We start from the raw sequence: 20,818 nt of genomic DNA on the forward strand, positions 1-20,818 counted from the left end.
AATTGTGCTATATAATAATAATAATGACAAGACAGTTTTTATCTAATCATATCAGTATCCTAAGGGAGACTATGAATGCAGAGAGTAGACTGTAACTAAAATTTCAACCAAAGTAACCTGTAAGTTACATGAAAAACAAATTAAGCTAAACTCCTGGTAGATGGATGAAACTCATGAAATGATTGGAAAAGCTATGTGTCCTCAGTCTTCTGCACACACCTGCCAAATATGCCTCCATGGTGGATCTTGCCAGTTTCTTTAAATGTCCTCTGATGAAAGCTGCTATTAAAAATTAAAACCCAAATCCAAGTCACACTGCAGGGAAAGGAGTTTTGTATAATTAAGAGTACCCATTCTAGCTTAGTTCATTCTTTAGTACATTAAAACATTAAAAACAAAAGACACACACACAACAGCCATAATAAACATTTCTACTTTCGTGTACAATATGTACTTCTGGAACCTTCTCTCTCACCTGGGACACATCTGCTGCTTTCACCAGGTACTCTGTGTGATGAGTTTATACACAGCCAGAGTTCCTTCAGAAGTAGTTTTACTTTTCCTGGGAAAGAGAATAAAGTGTTAAAGACATGTTATTTGGCTCAACATATGCAAGGCCAAAAGGCAGTCCTGTAAAATCAGGACTTATTAGGAATATAAAAACTAAGTAACCTAAAAATCTTCCCTACATTCAACCATTGTGCATAATTCCATTAGCTACTGACGGAAAGGTCTGCAATGCTCTAGCCAAATACTGATAGCTGAACACAGGTTTGGGTTTGTTTGAGGGTAGAGGGAATATGAGTCAAAAAAACAAATCTACTTGTTAATGGCTTCTATCACCTTTATGTATGTGTGGAACAAATAAACCTTTGGCCTATAAGCTTTCTACAGAGAGTGATATGGGACGAGGGAAGGAAGCAGATATAATGACTGATATAAGAGATTTGGGCTCTATGTAGTCTACAAAGAACAGGAAAGAATTATCTCAACTGCATGAGGTTTTTAGAAAAGCCTGAGTCAACTGTGCTGTAATTAACCTGGGGGCTTCATGGCTCATAGAAAAGCCATTCATGGTATTAGAGGAAAATGAAGTGGAGACAAAAAGTTGTGTGTGTAAACATGGGTAAGGAGAGAAAAGCACAGAGAAGCGTATACTTTTAAGAGCAAAGCAAAAGCTTTGGAATTTTTATAATTTTCAAAGGGGTCTGTCTGGATTCCTAAAATGGTTAAGAACCACTGGTTCAAGTTGAAAGGCCAAAAGTAGTTGTAACTAAGATAGGCTCAATAAAATTCATATTATATTAAGAATATTAACTATGGTTTTAAAGTGAGTTTAACACTAATAAATACACAAATTTCAAAAAAATATTCCAAAGCAAAAAGACATGCATAAAAATAGCAGCAGCTTGTGGTCAAATCTATAATCAAAAACCCCACAAATTAAAATTCAACTAAAAATAAGCTATATGTATTAGGCAATTTCAGGCCACCTCAAAGTTCTATTATAGTTTCCTTGAACTTAAGTTCTTAAATTAACCTGAAGCATTTATTAAAAATACTGAAATCTTTAATCCAGTCTAGAGATGCTAAAAGACTAACCTTTTAAACCAAAATATCTCCAAGGAATCACAAATTTTGAACAGGTCAGCCCTATGGAAGCCGGCAAACAGCATCACACCAAATAATGAGGTTCAAACAGAGGGAGGGAAGGAGGACAGAGCTGGTCATTTCCAACCTCCTGAGTCAGCCAACCTTTGACAGTAACTGTGTGTGAGGCACATCATGTTGGAGTCCAAATTCTATTATCAAGCAGCTTATCTACGTTGTGATTTAACCTACCCCAAAGCCTGCTTCAAACACTGTAATCCCCTTTGCTTAAATGACCTGACCAGGATCCCTGCTTATTAGGTATACCCAAAGCAGCAAACAGGGAACCTTAAAAAAGAGAAAAAAAGTTACTTTTCTATTCTTTTAGAGGCTATTAACCAGAGCTATGCCTATTCTAATTGAGCACTTCCATTATTTCTAATCTACAGATAAAAGAGCCATCCATTCTCAGCAAAACAAAACAAAACAAATTTCCTCATTGTGGCTTCATTACTAAGTCGGGAAGAGAAAATCTCATTACACTGATCCGCACACCTTAGCTCAATCTTTTAAAGTACTTCCTTTATCAAAATCTAAGGTATCTGTCAGTATTTCTAGACTTTTCTATTCCACTGACATGTCAGTTTCCACATGAATACCACATTTCTTTAATCATAGTTTTATAATTATGTTTTAATATCTGCTCAGATTTTTCCTTTTCAAAAATTTTATTATTCTGAACATCTATTCTTCCAGATAAAAGTCCATGATCTGCTTGTCCTTTCCCATATAAAACCTCGATGGTACCTTGAATGACACTGTATATTTATAAATATATCTGGGGAAAATTCACATTCTTATCCATTGAGTCTTTCAATCCAGGAAGATAATGTTTATGTATGTATTCAGGTCTTCTTTAATGCTCTTCAGGAGTGTTTCATAGTTTTCCTCATGGAGACACAGCACAGTTTTTAGGTCTTTTCCTGGACTTCTAATGGTTCTGTTGCCATCTGAAAATGGACTGTTCTGACTCCATCTGTTCTAATAGGCTCATAATGATATGTTGTGTGTTGGTGTTTATGTTACCACTTTCCCAAGCTCCTACACTTGCATTTTCCAGCTGAGACTTTTCAATTTTTTTGTCTTATCATTTGAAATTTTGACTCCTTTATTAGGATTTACAACTCCTACTCTTGTGTTTACTCTGTGGCAACACCTGAGGCCTCCCATATTTATAGAACAGAGGTAACAAGAAGCACCCTTTGCCTTGTTCCTGACAATAATGACTGTGTTATGTTTCACCTTTCTCACGTGCAAATGTTTTTTCTATTATTACCCACCCTTTTTTTTAAAAGAGGAATGGGTGCTGAACTGAGATTATCATTATCATTTTTCTCTTAGCCAGTTGTTGCAGTATTCCTCAGAGAAACCCTTAAGCCATAATTTGTCTGTATTCTCAGCCACTTGCAGATTTGCATTCTTAAAATTTTACTTAAATTCCTAAGTGACAGAGCCTTGAGTCTTGAGGACGCGTATGCATGTTATTTTTAACTGGCTCTAGTACAGGGCTATGCTAGTATAAGAGAACAAGACAGAATGCACTGACTATTTTTCTAAGTTCTAAAACAAATAAGATAATAATAAAGACATTAGTTTTCACTGAAGGCTTTACAGAGCTCACCTGTAAGCCACCTGGTCTTCTATGGTGTTAGAGCTTTAACTAATTTTTTAATTTCTTCTTGGTTATTTTTCTGTTCAGGTTTTCAACAACTACTTGAGTCAACTTCGATATGTTTTCCTAGAAAATGGTCCATTTCATTAACAAGATCAAATGTGAATACAAATTTGTGAATAGGATTCTCCAACTAGTTTTATAACTTTCTCAGTCCTGGTGTTGTTGGATTTTTGTCCTTAGCTTTCTTTTCTTTTTCAGAGAGAGTGGAAGGGAGGGAGAGAGGGAGAGGCAGTGAAGGGGAGGAGAGAGAAGGAGAGGCAGAGGGGGAGAGAAACACTGATGTGAGAGAGACACATGGATTGGTTGCCTCCCACACAAGCCTGGACCTGGGCAGGGGAATGAACCTGCAAACCAGGTACATGTCCTTGACTAGGAATCAAAACCACGACCCTGTGGTGTGCAGGCCAACACTCTAACCACTGAGCAACACCAGATGGAACTGTTCCTTGCTCTCTTGATCAGACTTGCAAAGTTCTGTGGATTTCACCAGCATTACAAAGATCCAGCAACTGTGTTTTTGTGTTTTTTTTAAAAATATATCTTTATTGATTGAAGAAGGGAGAGAGAAAGGGAGGGGGGGAAGGAGGGAGGAAGGGAGGGAAGGAGGGAGGGAGAGGAGAAAGGGAAAAACATCAATGATGAGAGTTGTCATTGATCTGCTGCTTCCTGCACGCCCCTGACTGGGGATCAAGCCTGAAACCTGGATATGTGCCCTGACCTGGAGTTGAACTGAGATCTCCTGGACCCTAGGTCGATGCTCAACCGCCGAGCCACGCCCGGCCGGGCCCAGCTATTGTTTTAATGGTCTCTAATCAATTACTTAGTTCCCTATTTCATTAACTTGTGTTTTCATCTTCATCAACTGCTTCTATGTTCTTGAGATGTCTGCTGTATCTTCCTACCTTCTTAGTCATTCATTTTGTATAATTCTTGCTTTCGAAAGTAATCACTGAAGATCACAAATACTTCCTTTAAATGCCCTTTGGAAATATCTCAAGAATTTAATAAATACTGCCCTATTGTTTTTTATTTCCAAAACAGTTCAGTATTTCCATTTTTATCCTGTTATCCAAGAGGGATTGTTTGTGTTTACATGTTTTCAGTTACCAGATAGGTTTTGAAAGGCTTTTTTGGGGGCATGCGAGAGATATTTTTACTAGTATCTTACTAACATCAATATCTTAGTATCTCGTATTAGATATGAGACATAAGTAAATAGTCAGCTTTTACATATGTTTAAAAAATAATTTAAATTCTAGGATTGTGGTTTAAAAGGGTCATATCCCATCTGTGCTCTGCTCTGGGAAGTTTCCTTCTGTTATTTCTTGATCACCTTTTCTCTTTTGGCTCTGTTCTCCCCTGAGAAGTCCTAATAGATGACTATTATGACATCTGGCTCTATCCACCAGATTCTTTTATTTTCCCTAATACATTTTATTTCCTTGTCCTTTTGTACCATGTTCTCAGAGACACCCACCACGGGTCTCAGAGACACCTATCTTGTCCATTCAACAACTCAGCCTTTCTAGTAGTGGGTATTTTTCTACAATCATATTTTTAATGTTCCAGAACCCCAACTCTAATTTCATAGCAGTAGCCTACGTATATGTTCTTCAGCTTTCTCTAACGATACAACTCAATTTTTAACATTTTATGTGGTTTATGACTTCATACTGTTTCCTCAGGGACTAGCTCTTCTCCTTGAGTTTTGGTGCCTTTCTTTCTTGTCACTGCTTTTTTTCAAAGTTTTGGATGAAAGTTTTGGCAGAACATCTTTGACAGCCACAATATGTTTCTTCAGCCTACATTTTTTTTAGTTCTATACTTGCAATAAATGTAGGCTCATATTTCATAAGCCCATAGGACCCTGCCTTCAGAGGGAAGAGAAACAGAATGAACACAGTTGTGGGACAGAACATGAAATACAGAAACATCTCATTTTCTGGGACCAGGAACAGCTATCCTTCAAAAAGGAGCCATAATTACCTAATTTTCACACCCACTCTAGGTGCCTCCCATGGCATAACTAACACTTCAGACAACTAAACTTTGGGCCATAGCCTGTGGACAAACATAAACTGTTTCTGAACCCAGAAGGTAATATACTTTTCATCCCTTAATCAATGATGTGGCAAAATGCTGCTGTCTTGTTCCTTCTCCCTCCCACCTCTGCTTTGAGGAAATGCAGGGCTTCTGGCATAAAAAGTTGCTTTTTGAGGGCTGCTATTTCCTCTGCAATTTGAGGCTTCATCACCAATTGATACCAACTGCTTTCCATTTCCTCATTAATTTCTTCCACTGGTGCTAAACTTTTCAACTATAAAGAAGGGCTATATTTTATTTTCTGCCATTTTTACTGGAATTTGAAATGAAAGAAAGGCAAATGTGGCACTCAGGTAGCCTTTTTAAAAGTGAGATCAACACTATTTCTGCTTAGCTTGTATATCTTTCAGAAGTCATGTATTAACAAAGAAAAGCATTACAGATACATTTAAGAATAAGAAATTAAACCCATCAAGGTCCACAGCTTAATAATCAGATTCCAAAAGGCTTCGTTTATTTGGAAAAAGCAAAATGTAAAACAAACAATATCCCTGCCCTCACAGTGAGGGAAGATAAAAACAAAGTAATTTTACTTGAAATAGTAACAAGTTCTTTGAAGAAAATAAAACAGAATGCAGGGACAGAGAGCAACTATAGGAAGAGGGTGGGAGGGTTCAGTTCAAAACAGTAAGGCCTGAGAATAGCCGAATCCTAAAGTAAATCTATCAGTCCAAAAGAGGTCATTAAATTTGACAGCTGACTGTTACTTGGGAAAGAAAAGTGTTGTCCAGCTCTCTATTTCTCGCAGCAACAGCTATTACTAAGAGTCTCACTTTCCACACATAAGAGCAAGAATAATAATCCAAAGAATGTGAACTATATGTCAGGGACAGTGATAAATCAGTGCTCAGGCAACTAAAAAGTGTGAATTGCTAAAGCCTTAAACTATGGGAAAAAAATGATCTCATGCTCTAAATTAAAAAAAAAAAAAAAAAGTAAAGAAAGAGAAAAAAGATAAAGAGGACTTCTGAAAAAACACTCTATATTGAACAAAACACTGTAAGTGGTTTTAATAATATCCATTGGGGGGGGGGCACATTAGTGGCACGAAAACACCATTATTTACACTTTAAATTTATCCTGACCAAAAAAGTGAGATGGCAGCGCAGAAACTCATAACCTCCTATTTAAAAACGAAGAAAGAAAACACAAAGAAGTAAATGGTCACACAGTGAACAAACAGAAATACTGAAGTGAAAACCCCATTTCCTCCGCTTCCAGGTCATGCCTACTCATCTACAAGACTACTCAGGGATAATGGCACACTCACATCTCTCACTTCCCCTGTGACTTCTGTGACTGCCACTTCACTTTTCCTTGTAACTTTTGGCCTTCCCTAAATTCTTATCTTCCAAAATATACTTATAGGACTTTGACTCCAGTTTTCCTGCCTGAAATTAACAACTTTTATATATTTGGCACCTATGAAATTTAAGAAATTAACTTGTAAACTAATAAACTGTAAACTAATGAGAAAACTACATTTATTTATTGAAAAGTATGGAAATTATATCTCTAACTAGTTTTCATTTCCCAAATAATAGTGCTTTTTCACACGTCCTTTCATGTGGTATTTTATAGGGTGATAACACACAGGGACCTAATGAAGACATGAAATACAATGACTTCTTCCATGAAACATCTACTAAGCCCTGGAGGAGTCACAACTACAGGTAAGAGCAACCTCCCAAAACCTTAAAAGTAATCCACAGAAATAAAAACAGAACTTGGAATATACTCACTTCTATCTATGCTTCCATAAGAATCACTTGAAATTTGTGTTCCAATGTGTCTCAACTCTAAAAATATGGGGGAAAAACAGTTAGAAAGAATATTGTGCATCGAAACAGAATTTTTGTGGAAGCCATTAACTAAATACTCACCCTTTTCAGTTTTCTGTTTAGAATATTCGTCAAGCCTTTCCTGTGAAAACAAAACGCTAACAGTGTTTGCAATGTACAGGAAAGCAGCCATTTTAGAGCCAAGGCCAGGGGCAACCTGACAGCACTGCTGGCTGTTTTCTTCAGGAGCCACATTCCTGCAGGACTAGGACACTGCATTTTTACAAGGACACTAAGTCCTGAAACCAGAAAGTTAATATGTATGTGCACTGTTATCTATTACCTGTGTCTTCTTAAATTCCTTTTCAAGAATTTTCTTTTCATTCTTTAGTTGCTTGAAGTCCTGAGTTTGCTTGACAGCAGCCTCTTTATTTAAAGTGTGCAGGGAAGTAAGAAAGAAACATAATTTATCAACTTTACAACTACCATCAATAAAATATTCAAAATCTAATCTACTGAGTCTCTTTCATTTCTTAAAACTTTGAAAAAAATTTGTAAAAGATTACTGTGCCTTCAGTATTTTATCAAGCAGGGATGAACGCAGAAAAACTTTTAGCTTAAAATATTATCTCTACTACCTACAAAACCAAAGAATTGGCACAGGCCCTAAGAATCCTTTGCAATCCCAGCACAAGCCAACTCAACCCTCTAGTCAGGAAAGAGTCCAACACGCACAACCTTTAGAGAGAAGGCCATGGCCCTCCCTACTTGTTTTTCAACAATCATCAACATTCAAGGTTTACAGATTTTAGAACTGTGGTTTTACCTTAGAATATAGTTAGTATCATTTTCTTTATTTGGGGGAAGGGACAATCTTCTCTATGCTTACTATATAGTGTACTCCTTTCTGGAATTCTCTTCAATAAGCTAACCATAATGACTGCTAACACCTTTATTATTGATCTGCAGTTGACCCTTGAACAGCACTGGGGTTAGGGGTGCCGACCACCAAGTATATGAAAATCCTCAAATAACTTCTGAATCCCCAAAAGAGTAACATTAATAGCCTACTGTTGATTGGAGGTCTTACCAACAACATAAATAGTTGCTTAACACATATTTTGTATGTTATGTGAATTATACACTGTACTCTTGCAATAAAGCTAAAGAAAGAAAATATTAAGAAAATCATAAGGAAGAGGAAATACACTTACAGTATTGAAAAAAATCGGTGCGTAAATAGACCCACGCAGTTAAAACTCAAGTTGTTCAAGGGTCAACTGTACTTCTAGGGTATTTTATAACTGTTCTCTGAATCTTCAGCCAATTATTCATTCCGTTTTTGGTTATGAAGTAGTGTATAATTCAAGTACACTTTAAGAATCTGAGCAGTACTGAATATGTTCATACATAATCGCTATGAAAAGTAAAACACAGTAACAATCCTTTCCCGATTCCTTTTAATAAGCCTGAATATTTCTTTACCTGATTATTATGCTCTATTATGCTCTACCGTTTACTAGGAAAAAAATTTCTGTCACATGGAAAACAAAGGCTATACTTTTGCTTCAGAGGAATTCTGTTCTAAAAGCTGCACGTAGTCTCACAGGCATTCAGATCTTTTTAAAAACATTTCCTTGAATAGATACTTATCTCCACATACTAGCAAGAAAAGGCAATATTTAGAAAGAACACAGTGCTATTTTACTTACTGCCATATTATTGATGTTTGTGCCACAACCAAATAGAGTTATGGTCTAAAAAAAAAATTAAGGCTCAATCTAAGTAAACTGATGACTAGAGATATTTTCCTATAGCTATATGTCCTGATCAAACTAAATTTAAATCCTTACTTCACACTCTAAATGAAAAATATACCATTCTCTGAAGCAGAGCACTGTAAGTAGATGAAATAGCAAACAGCAGGGTCAGTAAGCCACAGCAGGTAAGGGGGTTGCTAAAGCCCACGCTGAAATGAGAGAAACATGTACCAGGATGGGTCCTGCAGGGCCCTGCTCATCTCTACTGGATGTTATTTCCACATCCCAACCACCCAATGAAGGGGGAAGAAAACAGAAGAAAATATCTTGCTTTCAATTCCAGAAAGGGTTATTAGCTACCCCGTAAGGACTGACCAGACCCTCACATAGGCCCTCTGCACTCTGCCTACTCAGCACGGACCAGAAGCCCCTAACCAAACAATGGGGTGTGGGGAGGACAAGGGCAAAGTGACAATTCCCAAAGTAGGGAATTTCACAGAAATCTCTCCATGAGTATTGTTCTATCTAAATACATCAAGTTTCTTGGTACTAAACCACTTTCTCTGCTAACCACTGATTTCATTAGAAAAAAATGAGAAAGCCCCATAAGATTCAACTTTCAAAATTAAAATCCTTTTATTAATTGCTGCTTTTTTACAGTAAAAGTATAGGCTGCTATTACTTTGAGTGCAACAACATTTCAAGGATTTGCCACATTCCACTTTTATGCTACTGTCCAGTAACTGAGAGGAATAAAGTATTCAAACTTCTTAGTAACAGTACCCTTAATGCAGTCACCCAGGGATATGCCATCAAAACCACAACTCAACTACTTGATCAAGGACTATAACCTCTTAGCAGTAAGTAACTAGATAACAATAGTGCCAATTACCTTCTAGTTTCTTCACCTTCGCTTCTAGTTTCTTCTTCCTAGAAATAAAATTCTTTATGTTAAAATGGTTGTGTGTGTGTGTGTGTGAGACAGGAAAAATATACATTGAAGTTTGTGGTACATTTATTTTTAATTACTCATGTTTATATAACAAAGTAAATATCAACCACAACGAGCAGCACACATCAACCATTAAAATTACCAGCAATTGTTCTAAAGATAGAGCAAGAAAAATAGTATGCTACTTAGTGTAATAGTTCTAAAATGGACAAAAGGAATGTGTATTTATCTCTCTGAACCACAGTGGTCTCACCTATGAATCAAACTGATGTGTCTGGATGGTTTCCTAGATTCAATGCAGACTCTAGTTAGGCACTGCTACTTCAGGGAGCATGAATGGTGGGAGTGCTCACACCACCACTATAAGAGAGGGGCCATGGCTGGAGACAGGCAGTTGTTTTAAGATGGATTTGAGTCAGAGAAGAGAGATAACTCTCTGGGAAAGAGTGTCTGAGTGCTACATCAACATTAAACTACTGTATGTGTAGTTCACAAGTTAGTTGAATAATGTGAAATAGTATTAAATGTCAGATCAATTGGATGCTTCTGAACAGCCCTTTTTGTGCATAATAAAGACACCCACTCCATATAATATCAGTTAAAGTACTTGTACAAAGAAAAGAGTAAATAATGTTTTCACACACAGATACACACACATATATGCCATACAAACCAAAAACATGTTTACAGAGTTCTCTCTTTGGGTAGCCCTTTGACAAGTGATGGCTTATTTAACCCTCCTCATAATCCTTCAAGGTAGTTCTAATTTCCATTTTACAGATGTGGACACCAAGGTTGAGAGACATTCAAAATTGCAGTTAATTACAGCCAACAAACCCGAAGACAGAGAAAAGAGAAACACTACTAATTTAAGAATTTTCAAAGATAAAAACCCTATTTCCAAAGTAATTTTAAAACTACTTACTGAGCATCAGTTTTCAAGCATTCTTCTTTTACACGAGCATATTCCTGATGAGTGTCCTGATACAACTTTAGAGAACTCTAAAAAAAATAGACATATACTATCAATTTGAAAGTCATGACCATCAGTAATAACTTATTTTGACCTTGAAAAGCTAAATGATTATCATTTAACAGTATGAAATTAACCAAATAAATAATATATTAAGCAGGAAAACCAAAGTACAATTCACTGAACATTTTAAAGGCTATAACTAGATCCTTATCAAATGTAATATGATTAATAGTCTAATCAAAGCTATAAAATTGAAAATACATTAATTTTAAGGAAAGTCCAAATCTTAATATTGAATATTCAATAGTTAATATTTCTGTCTCTACCAAATAAAATTCAACAAAGCCTAAAGAAATTTTAGAGCTTAATATAAGCTATTGTTACTAGTATGCAAAAATATAAAACACATTGTTATACTTAACAGTAAATGGAGAAAATGTGTCAACATCAATCAATATATATACCCTGATGGCCACTATGGGATGGGAAAGAAACTGTTATTGAATAGCATTATATCATAATATAATGTGTATATGATATTTCTTTAATCACCATAGCTCTGAGAGACGGGCTTTATGACCTCTTTTCACAGATGAGGGGTCTGAGGGTCCACAAGCTGACTTAGTCTTCCAAAGTCACAGTGAGTGAGTGAGGAGGGCTTATCATTCAGGTCTGACTCCAGCTCCTGCTTCCTCTCAGATAAGGCTGATGAGATTATTATATAATCAGAGGTAGACAAAATTCAATGTCTTGGTTGTTTTTGTTTAACTTTCATTGCATAGACAAATATATAAAACAGAATTCTATAGAAATAGGAAAGTCAATCACTGTTAAATTACATAAGACCTCAGATAGGTGCATGACATTATTAAAATGCCACAATTTGAAGACTGAGAAGCACAAATACTATCCTGAGAAGAGCTTGAGAGAACAGATAAAGAAGCCAAGAATCATCTCAGCTTGGCTACAACTTGTCTGATGCAAACTACCTCACTTTATTGGCTTCAGATTTTTCTTATCTGTAAAAGCCATGAATTCTCTTCTAAGACTCCTATAAAGAGTAAACCAAAATTTATATAGAAAAACAAGCTTATACAATTTTAAGTAAACTGTTTTATTGCAACTTGATCTTGAAATAGAGAACGATTTTGCTACTTTAAATTTTTTGCATGTTATTTTACACTTAAAGCAAAAAAACGAACGAACAAACAACAAAAACAAGTGTGAAAAGGCAATCAGTGCAGGACACAGGAAGCCATAAAAATTCACAACTAGAAAGGTCCTCTACTAAACCTCTCATAAAGCATAAGCAACTAATACAGAATTACAAATCTAATGATCACTGTAAGGGTCAAGCCATAAATCAACTAGTTCAATGTTCACTAAGTACAGTAACACACTTAGGAATCTTGACTACCACTGATTTCCTTTGTTAACATATAAAATGTCCCCTTATCCCAATTACAGTGAATTAGCAGCTCTTAAATGAAGATAAAGCACTGGAGAAAAATTACGTTAGGTACCTTTTTCTCTTCTAGCTCAGCTCTTAGAGATCCCAGTTCTTCCTGACATTTCTGCAGAGGAGAAATTTTTTGAAGCATCTGTTCCACTTGATGATGAAGAGTGCTATTCTCTCTAAAAATGGACAATGCAACACAAGAGAACCTACAATGAATTATTAAATATACCTATTGGTGATTTTTGATTATTTTCTAAACAGAAACAAAAAAGGAATAAAAGGATTTCTTTTTTTAAATACATTCTCTACTTATACCAACATGATCCTCATGTTGCTTTTTATCTCTTTGGCATTATAGTCTATTTCTAATAAAAGTATATCAAAAAGCCACTTGAAAAGCAGATAAAGCAGATTCTCAATCTGCTGGAGAAAATATTAAAGGGCAATCTGCCAAGAAGGCTGGCTCTTCCAATCTTAAACTCATCCCCATTCATTCAAATTAAATGATAGGCAATTTTGTGATTCAGTTTACAACCATGGTTTTTTTGGCTTTCTTCTAAGTGATAAATGTAATCAGTGTTTGGAATATTGCTAAATTTTTACATAAGTTTATTTAAAATTATTTCAAATACACAAGTAAAATAACCCCAGTCTAATTCATGTAAATGATAATAATTATATAGCAATAAGCATCATCTTAATGGCAACATGATCACTAAAAGTTATTGAAAAGTCAAACCACGCCATAATTTATTATCTTAATAAGAAATTCATTTGAGAAACATGAATCTTCTTTTATTATGAGTATCAAAACATTCTAAATAATGGGTCAGACCTATCTGGCACTTTTTTCAAATCCATCCACTTAAAAATGTAGGCTGATAAGTGTCTCCCCCAAATCAAATATGAAAACAGACAGCTTACCTTCTGGCAAACTGCAGCTGTAAAACTTGTTAAAGAAAACTCTGAGAATTTTATCCACTGATACTTGTCTGAAGACAAAACTCACTTAAAAACAGTATTTCAATGTATATACAGGCAAGATCATAATTCTTAAAAAACAATTTTCAAAGTTCCATCTATACATACATCTATAACATACATATAGCATAATGAAAAGATTTTTACTGAGTTATTCCTTTTCATAATATGTACCAACAGTCAAAATATCCACTTCTCGAAATTAAAAAGGTATCTGATTAAATATACAATCAGTATTAAATTCCAAGAATAAAGACAATATGAAACTAATGGATACTACTCCGAATCCTGTATATATCAGAACACCCAAATAATCTGTCCTTCACTTCTCAAATGATCCAGAGAATAATTCCACCAAACAAGAGTTATGCTCTTACTAAAACTGTACATAACTACATTCAATGAGTAATAAAGACAGGGAGAATATAAAATCTAAATAATCCCTCACTTTTACAATTTACACAATCTGATAACTTCATTTCCCATCTCAAGCTGCCAGTAATGTTATAAAATAGCAAAAAGTAATACCTGTAAATTTCATCTCCTATAAATTACTACCCATACCACAATACAGCAAATGTTTATTTGTAACAAGTCTGTATCCGCCTCTATTAGAATGTAAGCTTCTCAAGATTAAGGAGTATATTTTATTCAGCCTAAATTACTGCAGTCTTTGCAAGAAAGAAAAGTTCAGAAAACATCTGATGAAATAAAACTGTTCTGCCCTTCAGAAAGAGGAACTAATAACTCAGCGGTCAGAATTCAAGTCACAAAAAAGTAAGAAATCACGTTATACAAGAAAGCCATACAAACCCTGCAACATTGGTACCACAAGTTATAGACCAAATTACTACATACTTGAGGTACAGCAAATACATACTTGGGGCAAATGCCAAATGTGTTTTAAAAAATCTATATTTAGCCCTGGCCAGCGTGGCTCAGTTGGTTGGAGCATCGTCATAGTACAGTGAAAGGTTGTGGGTTCAATTCCTGGTCAAGGCACATACTTAGATTGCGGGTTTGATCCCAGGTTAGGGTGCATGTGGAAAGGCAACCAATCGATGTTTCTCTCTCACATCGATGTTTCTCTCTCTCTCTCCTTTTCCCTCTCTCTAAAAATCCGTAAGCATGACCTCAGGTGAGAACTTAAAAAAAAAAAAATTATATATTTACCTACAGCTGACACAGAAGAAGATTACCAATTCATAGAATGGAAATTCAATAATAACTGAAAGTTTCATCAATTTTTAACTTATTCTAACAAATTTTATTTTGAAAATTCTGCAAATTTTAGAAAAGTGAGTAATTTTCCTGCTTACTTGTCTAATTACCTCAAAAAGATTATGTCATCTCTTCCCAAAAGGATATAATAAACACATATTCTAACACTGGAATTGTCTACCTATTTTTCTATGTAGCTAATTAAAAGTACTTGAAATAACTGTTTCTGCAGTTTTTATAAGCAAACATATTACTCTTGCAATATTGCACACTTACAGTTAAACAGACTGATAGTTTCAACAAATAAGGCACACAAAAAATTCAATGACTTATATTTTAGAATGTAAAAAACCAGATACAAAAAGTAAATCTCAGTGTTATGCTCAATTTTATTGCTCTAATCGCAAATTAGATATGATGGTACCAACATAAACAAATAAGTCCAGGGTGCCAGACGTAATACTGAAGCAGGCCTTGAGTAACTGTTAAAGGTGACCAGCACAATCTGTCCCGATATTTAAGCTGAAGTTGTACTTCAGTGACTCCCTGAAAATGATGTGTTTTTATGAGAGAAATTTTATTTTTATGGGAGAGAAATAATTCAGAGTGTCATTACCACAGATGAGGAAGAATCAATTACACACACTATTTTCACCCTACAGAGAAATTATTTGACCAGAGGCCAACTACATCACAGGTGCTCTACATGGTTATTGAACAAATAGTAACTATGAGCCCAAGATATACATTAATCTCTATAAGTTACAACACTATTTAACACAAGTCAATTTTCTAACATTCTGAATATTCCTACAGGGCACTTCTTGCAGAAATCCCCAAATACTCTTTTATTCAGCTTCACATTATTACTGAGCCTAAAAAACATACAGCATGTCCTTTGTACAAATGAAAAAGACCTACTCATTAAAAAGCTTGACATCTTAAGAATGTCAAAATCAATGACAAAAACAAAATAAATTCTAAAATAAAGAGACCTGTAGTCTTTACTGGGAACTATGTATTAACAGTAAAAGATCAACTGTTTACTGTGCTGTTATAAATACTCCCTATTTTAAGCCTGTAAATACTGCCCTCCAAAAGATAACTATGAAAATCTCACATTTCTTTAAAAAATCATAAGTAAATTTAAAAATTCAAACAAAGTCAGTAAAAGGATATCATCACATTTCTTCTGATACTCTGTTAACAAATTACTGCAACAAAGAAAATAATTGTTAAACTATGTTAAAACTACGTTTCAAAATATGCAAGGCACCTTTCTTCATATACAATAAATTTGTTTAATTATGTATACAAACATACATATATTACCTTAAATTCACTGGATATATGAACTTTTCATTTAAAAATCCCTTTGATCTAACTATTATCTTAGCCTATAAATTATGTGACTTCTATAGAATTTTTAAAAATTAAATCTCGCACCATGGCTATGAAATACTGTAAGGAAATTTGGGGCCCTGTCCTAAAGCTAAAAAGGCTTTAAAGATAGAAGACAGCTTTAAAAAAATATCCAATCTCGACAAAAAAATCACTTCCTAAGCCATGAGCCTTTTTGTAAAGGTTAAAGATGAGGACGGGAGTTTCATTATAATCAGTATACCACCACAGAGGCCTCAGAAGATAAAACTCTAGTTTGCTTTTAGGCCCAGGGGTCTAATACCACCTCCCACTTCAGCTTGTTTGTAGGTCAATGAAGCTTGGTCAAACACATGAAAACATACTCACTCTGTATTAATAATTTTTTGCTTCAAGGTAATTAATGCTTCAACATATTCATTTAAATTCTGAAAGAATAAAAAAAACTACAGTCAGCTACTTGTTTTTATATAAATTACTTTTAAATATAATTTTACTGTAACACGTCATTTACTATAAAATATAAACATATTATTTACTGTATTACATAAACACAGAAATTTGTAAACCTATTATTTCCAATGTGTATAACACACATATATGCTGTGTGATCCTGAGCCCATGCTGTCTCTCTCTGAATCTTTTATGTGAATGATGGAACTCTAACAGCAAGGTAGTTTTACAGATGCTCTGACTGTATGCACTTGATTTCAGTGTAGTGCACAGTTTACACTGCAAAATATCAACAAGCTTGGAAATCAGTGACACCAGGTTCCTCCTCTCAGCCATGCCTCAGAGAAATTGTCCTCCTTCATTTAACAGGAGCTTTGCTTTTTAAAGAAGTCTCTTCCTGGGACACTGTGAACACCTGGAACAGGTAGACTAGACCAAGAACAGAGGGGCCAGGTACACCTATGCATGCTGGCGACCTGCTGCTTCTCCTCATTAAGCTTCCAGACAGTGGCAATCAATCCTTTTGCTCTCCAGGCAGAGACTGGAAATAATTTCTGAGGATCTGAGGAACTCTAACCTACATGAAGGTAAGACCTAACGGCACTGGCATCAGACATTATTTAATCAATAAGCGGCCTACCCAGACCTACTGCACTAAAACTCAGAAAGAAACTTGTAACACGAGAGACCAAAACAAACCAAAGAAACTTGTAGTAAGCAAAAACTGAGAAAACTTCAAAATAAATTAATATGATCTGAAATAAATTATATTAAATTCACGAAACAAGAAGTTATTTTTAAAAGAAATAATCAGAGCTCTTAGAAATTAAAATAAAAAGATCTTAAAAATTAAGACTGTAAACACCCACTAGCATGGTTAAAATCAAAATGACAGGCAATGACAAGTGCTGGAGAGGAAGCAGAGAAATTGGAACCCTCATACATTGCTGGTAGAATATGAAATGATGCAGCTGCTGTGGAAAACAGCTTGGCAGTTCCTCAAACTGTTAAACAGAGTTAACCATATGATCCAGCAATTACACTCCTAGGTATATACCCAAGAGAATTGAAAACACATGCCCAGGCCAAACTTGTACCCTCTTATTTATAGCAGTATTATTCACACTAGCCAGAAAGTAAAAATAAACTCAATGTCCATCAACTGATGGATAAACAAAATGTCATACAGCCATACAAAGTGATTACTTGGCAATGAAAAGGAATGAACACAAGCTACAACGTGGATGAACCTTGAAAACATTATGCTAAGTGAAAGAAGCCAGTCACAAAAGGCTACCTGCTGTATGATTCCATTCATAAAAATTGTTCATAATAGGCAAATTCAGAAACAGAAAGTAGATTAGTGGCCGGGAGTGGAGGGGTTAGGGGAGAATAGGAATGCCTGCTAATACAGGGTAGGGCAAGAGTAGGTTTACAGTTGTTCATATAAAAAATACAATACTTAATAAATAATAGTACAAGAATAAACTCTGTTTCACGTACTCGAAACTGTAAGCTTACTTTTGTCCCATCCTGAATTTAAGAGGTTTCTTGATGGGGACACAGGGGTGTGTGGATTAACTTATTTCACAATTACATAGTGGTGACAAGATTATATAACTGTGAAATACTAAAAACCATTGAATTGTACATATAAAAGGATAAATTTCATGGTATGTGAATTATACCTCAAAATTTGTTTTAAGTATTTAAAAACAGGGACGCAAAATAAAAGATTTAATAATAATAAAGTTAAGCCCAGTCGGACATGGCTCAGCAGTTGAGCATCGACCTAGGATCCAGGAGATCGGGGTTCGATTCCTGGTCAGGGCACATGCCTGAGTTGCAGGCTCCATCCCCAGTCAGGGGCATGCAGGAGGCAGTCGATCAATGATTCATCATTGATGTTTCTCTCTCTCTCTCTCCCTCTCCTTTCCTCTCTCTGGAAATATGTTTCAGTAAAAACATATTAAAAAATATATATATAATAATAATAATAATAATAAAGTTGAAAAACTGTTCCCCAAAATAAAGCAAACCACAAACATGTAAAAGAATAAAGAAAAAGACAGAGTGTCAGTGTAAGAGGTCCACATGCCCAAAAATAATTATTGAGTTCCACAGAGAGAGTAACAGAAAAGATGGGGAGATCAAAGAAATACTAATGTTCAAGAAAAAAAATCCCAGAAATGAAGCCAGAAGTTTCCAAATTGAAAGGGCCCAAATACACGAATACAAATAGGATCCAACCATGACACATCAGTATAAAATTTCAGAACATCGGAGACAAAGCGAAGAGCCTATAAGAATCCTGAGAGAGAAAAAATATGAAAAGAGTCATATACAAAGAATGTGGAATCAGAATGGCTTCAGACTTCAACAGTAATCTAGAAAGCAAAAAATCTAGAGGCCAGAAAGCAAGCCTTCAAAATTCTGAAGACAAATGAATTCCAAGTAAAAGTCTACACAAACTAGCAATCAATAGTGATAGTAAAAGAGGCATTTTCAAATCTGCAGTCTCCACAAACTTACTTCCTAGACATCCTTGTTCAGGGAGGTACTGAAGGATGTAAACAGGCTCCACCAAATTCATGGATAAACTGAGAGAGGACAATGTGGGACACAAAGAAGAGATAAAGAAAGTGACTCTAGGAAGGCAGCTGAATGCCAGATTAGAGCTGAAGGCTCAGGAGGGAATTTTTCCCCTAAGAAGAAAATGATACAATATCTGCTGGAATGAAAACTTTAAAAGGCAGAGAAGTGCAAGTGAGTGTATATAGTTGGTTTTCGTCAAGCACTTAAATTATATTTTTGGTAAAAGTGATTCTTCCTCTTTTTCCATTCTGTTTCAAGTTCTTTGCTAGTTGATCTTATGTTCCCCACCTTGCTCCCAGATGCCATCTGTAAAGTAAAGTACTATGCTAGAGACATTCCAGAGACCTCAGACTCTAAAGTCACACACAACTGGATTCAAATTCTTGTTCCTCCACTTTCTGGCTGAGTGATTTTGGGCACATTTACTTGACTTCTCCCAGCTTCAGAACCATTTCTAACTGCATAGATAAGATGAACACTGGGAGGCCACAAAACTGGCTTGCTATCAGGATTAAATAGGATGAGCCAAAGTGTTTAACCCAGCCCCCAGTATAAAGCAAGCACTCAACATTTTTAAGGTGAATAAGTTGAATTGAGGATATAATAATCAATCAGAGGAAACAAGGAAACCCAGGAAAAGTAATCGTAATACTCCAGAGCTTAGCTCTGAATAACATAACATAGTTAGGGCAGCGTCCATAATGATCTAACTGAAATAGTAACAACTGGACTGAGGACTGGAGGCGGGGGGTGGGGAGAAGGGGTACTGAGGTGTGCTGGGGTACAGGTCAGAAAGAGAGCTCAATTCTCACCTTCCAAAGTCAAAAATCAAAGAACATACCTAAAAATGAAAAGCAAGAAGTAGCAAAACAAGTCTATTATTTAACAGTACGGAAGTTCATTATGCAGCACACACTGTGCAAACAATTAAAAGTGCTGTCTATTGGAAAGGGAATGAGAGGAGATGGGAGCTGTCTAACAAATCTTGTATCTCTAGCTGTCTCTCTAAACTATGTTCATATAAAACTAATAAAAGCAAAACTAATAAAAACTTAAATTCACAAAACATAGCACTATAAAAGAAAACAAAGCACATACTAAATGAAGATGACTTCTTGGTTTCCTATAGCATTCTAGTCTCTAACTTTTTTCCTAAGGCGTGGTTGGGTTTGCAGTTCAAATTTGGTCAGATACTGACTGCAGTGTCCAAATAAAACATTCTATTTTTTCCATCTGATTAAAATATCACTTATGTTGGGTGCAACCAAGGCCTCCAACAAAAAAATCTGAGTTGTGAACGCTGAGCAGTCTGTGTCTAGGTGGAGGGCCTTTGGAACCCCGACCCACATTCATTCTCAGGTGCGCAGTGCCCTACTACTCTGCCCAGCCTCCAGGGAAGGAAGTGAGGTTCAGGGTATTCTTCCTCTCCAGGAAAGGTTAAGGTGGTGTGGTTTCTTTGATTACTGCTTTTCTCCCAACAGGCGTGCTCTTCTGAATTTCTATTCCAATGTCAATTGGAAGGCTCAGATTTACTCTCAATTCTCTCCTCTCCTACCACACCAACTTTTGTTTTTCTTTGCTGTGTGTGAGTTCCTCAAGCTATGTTTTATATTTACTCACTGGGCCACTAACACAATACCAAGAGGAGCCCATTACTCAGACTTTCTGTTCCCCATTCACTCCTTTTTCATAGTGTACTGTTTTAATTTTATCTATACAATCTCCTCCTCAATGTCACTGTGAATATGTAGCACTGGAGAAAAAGAAATCCCCTCTGCGCTTCCTCTCTTCCCTTCCCTTCTTGTGGAAGTGGAATCAACACAGTGGCTGAG

The 20,818-nt window shown here is 35.7% G+C and overlaps 1 protein-coding gene across 2 annotated transcripts in view; it reads right to left on the reverse strand.

Annotated features, from left to right (window-relative positions):
- The window catches only part of ICE1 (interactor of little elongation complex ELL subunit 1), a 52,488-nt gene that overhangs the window by 25,723 nt on the left and 5,947 nt on the right, over nucleotides 1-20,818 (reverse strand). Inside the window, exons 2-11 of one of the 2 annotated variants that reach the window (XM_087815357.1) lie at nucleotides 16,308-16,366; nucleotides 15,738-15,772; nucleotides 13,281-13,299; nucleotides 12,421-12,532; nucleotides 10,847-10,923; nucleotides 9,862-9,899; nucleotides 7,553-7,635; nucleotides 7,312-7,351; nucleotides 7,171-7,227; nucleotides 476-562 (exon numbers count right to left, since the gene is read on the reverse strand). In XM_087815357.1, the coding sequence (XP_087671483.1) occupies nucleotides 476-562; nucleotides 7,171-7,227; nucleotides 7,312-7,351; nucleotides 7,553-7,635; nucleotides 9,862-9,899; nucleotides 10,847-10,923; nucleotides 12,421-12,532; nucleotides 13,281-13,299; nucleotides 15,738-15,772; nucleotides 16,308-16,366 (607 nt within the window). Of the gene's footprint in view, nucleotides 1-475; nucleotides 563-7,170; nucleotides 7,228-7,311; nucleotides 7,352-7,552; nucleotides 7,636-9,861; nucleotides 9,900-10,846; nucleotides 10,924-11,449; nucleotides 11,603-12,420; nucleotides 12,533-13,280; nucleotides 13,300-15,737; nucleotides 15,773-16,307; nucleotides 16,367-20,818 lie in introns of those variants that run through there. The other variant, XM_087815356.1, reaches the window with a different exon arrangement.

The sequence above is a fragment of the Miniopterus natalensis genome, chromosome 3, assembly GCF_054644295.1.
Source record: "Miniopterus natalensis isolate mMinNat1 chromosome 3, mMinNat1.hap1, whole genome shotgun sequence".
Classification (NCBI taxonomy): Eukaryota; Metazoa; Chordata; class Mammalia; order Chiroptera; family Miniopteridae; genus Miniopterus; species Miniopterus natalensis.